Below are 3,570 nucleotides of genomic sequence, written 5' to 3'. Positions count from 1 at the left end.
GTGGGGGGTAGATAAATATGAATTCTAGATCCAGTTAAAAAACAAGGTTAGATCAAATATTTTTGTTTGTCATGGATTGTAAAGAACGATGTATAATATCATTTTTATAAAACCCCATAGGGAGTACTTCTATCAGGTAACAACTGATTGAGAACACAACAATCGCAAAAGTCAATTTATTTACCATCTATCACTAAAACAGATTATACGAAACTGGTACGGATTAGAAAGTATTTATTTTTTAACCTGGAAAAGCTTTGTTTGTCGTAAAACGTACACAGTCATAATTTTATTCTCATCATTTTATTATATACTTGGTAATTCTTTATTTACAATGTTTATATACAGAGGAATTATCATATGTTTAAAACATACAATTAACATGGCACTGGCAGATATGAAATGAGTTGGTTAATTCTCTTTCTGTTGGCTTTTTAGGTTTAAACTTGCTAACTTCGTACTCAGTAGTAGCTCAATAATAACGTCTCTCAAATGCTACGTCTGGCATTGTGGTTAGGGCAGTCGACTCGTAGCTTCGAATCCCATCATCAAACATGCTCGCCTTTTCAGCGGCAGGGGAGTTGTAATATGACGGTCAATTACACTTTTCGTTGGTAAAGAAAGGATAGCCAAAGAGTTGGCGGTGGGTAGTGTTGACCAGCTGCCTTCCTTCTAATCTATGCCTATCACTTCTGAATTAGGGATGACTTGCGCAGATAAGGCTCGAGAGCTTTGTGCGAAATCCAACAAACTAAAAACTGAAATGCTAGATCAAAATTACAAAGTGTTATATATATATAATAGACAAAACTGGTTAAGATACATTACATATACATTCAGAACAAGACCCAAGCCAATTTCTCAAGTAACCCAAGAAGGCAATAATACATGTGTAAAGTGGAAGGCGATTTTAAGGTCTTTAAAGAATGTGATTGCACATTTTGAAAACTATCAACAATCAGTAAAATTATTATTCTCACACAGCTAAAGGAAACATATCCTGAGTCTCTTGGGCATTAGGTTTGTAATAGACAGGTTCTTGTTGATATTTTCCACTCCCAAACACTTTAAGTCTCAAAATATTTTACATTTCCTTGCTTTTTTTATTTAAATGTTTATCACAAAACGTGAAGATTATCGCAAGATCTGGACTTTAGGACAGCCTTCTCCAAAATTCTCTTCACAAAAACTTTCGTTTTAGACGTGGAACAGAATGAGAAAAATCCTGGGACCATTAAGGTATCTGATTCTCGTTGTTTCTTTAGTCTCTCCCGATGTTGGCATTTCAGTCGTATCTGGCTTAAGATTCCTACCAGGAGTTCGTCAACATGGTGATTTATTCCAGTTGATGTCTCAATAAACTTCCAAGTATGATCGTTTGCTAAAGCTCGGCCCTCTACGAAAATAAAAAGTATATATATATATAAATTATTGAATACCATGAAAAAATATCGACATTCCACCTTTCCCCCCACCGCTATTGAAAATATTATTATTTAAGTTTTGGTACAAAATATTAGATTTTTCATCTTGGAGATCGTAATTCATTTATAGTTATACAGGAAATATTGGAGAAAGTGGGGTAAGACGGCCACCTTAACTTTAAATGCAGTTTTCACCAATTGATAAGAATGTCATGAAAAAGCAAAAGGTTTTAAAATGAACTCTGATTTATTATGTATGTAATTTCTCGTTAAAACGAAGACTGGACATAATCCTTATTTATATATTTTTAAAAATTACTTTTTGTGGTTGAGGCCATTTTACCTATAAGGTTGGATAAAACGGACTCCCAATATGGAGTAAAATTGTCACCACCTAACTCCTAACAACTGCAATTTAAAAAAAAATGCTGCAGTTAGCAACTGCTTTTAAATCTATAAAAATCATCATTTAGATGCTTCCTACAGAGATGAGAAAGGCTGTGTGCCATGCACAAGTTGCACATTATCGAGGGCAATAGCGTAAAAGAACACAAAAGTGTGGGACAATGATGTACATTGCAGGCGAAGTCTATGCAAACATATAAGTTAGTGGTGTGGGGAAAAACGGCGTGTTAAAACAATCAGTGTGAAAATTATATCTCAGGTTAGCAAAATGTAGATTTTTCATGTCCCGTATAATCTACGCAAACATCTACAAATCGCTTTATAAAAGTGGGGATGAAATAGGCGCTTTTTCACTTTTTTTTGCTTTAAATACTAAATTAAACCAACTTCACGTGATAGTTTACGCATTGTAATGTATAACACATAAAGTTGACCGCTGATCCGTAACTTATGGAATATTACATCACAATAAAACTAATATTAGTTTTAGTCACAATTCTTTTGTACTGGCCCTGTAATGATTTCTAGTAAGACGCGTGTACATTGGAATTTAAACAACACACTATGTGTTACGCGTTTCTACTAATGAGGCCCTTCGCTGAAACAAAGAACTTATTAGGTCCGCTTGATTTTCAACACATAGTAGGCTCAAATAATAAATCGGTCTCTAATATGAGCAGGGGCAGAACCTTAATTTCTGTTTAGCGCGTAACTAGTTAAAGCTATTACTGCTCAGGCTCGTACACAGAATGTTTGAAAGGGGTTCTAATTTGTTAGATCAAAAGCCAACACATATAGTGCGAAGCACAGTCAGCATGCAAAACATGCTAATACTATGGAGGTCTGTTGCATGCCCCCCCCCCCAGAAAATTTATAAAAGATAAGTGCTATAAGATTAAATCCGGAAGCAATTTTGCGTAAAATATAGCATAAGCAATTGCATGGCTATTTACATAAAGTGCGGGAGAGCTAGACTTAAATTTGCATAAATATGTATGTTTCTATATAGTAAACTATTTAAAGCTCTTGACACAGCTATGATAACCAACAGTGTAACGAACATTTGTATATACTTTTGACTTGTTTTAATATATCATTATATATCATGTGGACTGTATTGTTTGTTTATTGTTGAAATTTATCGCCAGCAAGTCACAGACACCTACTGTAAAGAATACTGCCTACAAAACATGACAGTAGCAATACGTCTTCGGACTTGCAATTATTAAGTGTCAACAGAAGCCAAAAAATGATATTGCTTCATCAGAAGAATGTAGACTACGTAGAAAACGTTAAATACCATAAGCAGCTGCGCTATAACTATATAAGAATAAACAATTGTAAGAATTATTTAAGTTGTTTTCTAAAAGTTTATAACGATTAGCTTAAATAAACAGCAAAAACTAATTTTATTATCATTTTAAACATGATGTACTTGCGCACTTGTTAATTGTACATCATCTCTCTTTCTTTCAAATAAATAACGTGATTTTCATTTGTCAGGCCCCCGGTGGGACAGCAGTATGTTTTCGGATTTACAACGCTAAAATTGGGATTTCGATTCCCCTCGATGGGCACAGCAGATAGCTTGATTTGACTTTGCTATAATAAAAACATACAAACACACTTTATTTGTTAGATTGCCTCATCAGCTAATTCTTCTTGTAGGTACGTACACAGCATGGTCACAAGTAAATAGACACCACCTTTTCAGAAAAAAATTAATTTTTTCAGTCATATT

General features: G+C 34.1%; 1 protein-coding gene across 1 annotated transcript in view; it reads right to left on the bottom strand.

Moving 5' to 3' along the window:
• Positions 1-279: 279 nt before the first annotated feature.
• Positions 280-3,570, bottom strand: part of LOC111086060 (GTP-binding protein REM 1-like) — a 13,268-nt gene continuing 9,977 nt past the window's right edge. Inside the window, exon 4 of the mRNA XM_022387462.1 lies at positions 280-1,396. Within this exon, the coding sequence (XP_022243170.1) occupies positions 1,119-1,396 (278 nt within the window). The 3' untranslated portion in view covers positions 280-1,118. The remainder of the gene's footprint in view (positions 1,397-3,570) is intronic.

Source organism: Limulus polyphemus, unplaced genomic scaffold (assembly GCF_000517525.1).
Source record: "Limulus polyphemus unplaced genomic scaffold, Limulus_polyphemus-2.1.2 Scaffold816, whole genome shotgun sequence".
Taxonomy (NCBI): Eukaryota; Metazoa; Arthropoda; class Merostomata; order Xiphosura; family Limulidae; genus Limulus; species Limulus polyphemus.
Note: the sequence above shows the minus strand (reverse complement) of the source record. Positions and strands in the feature narration are given on the sequence as shown.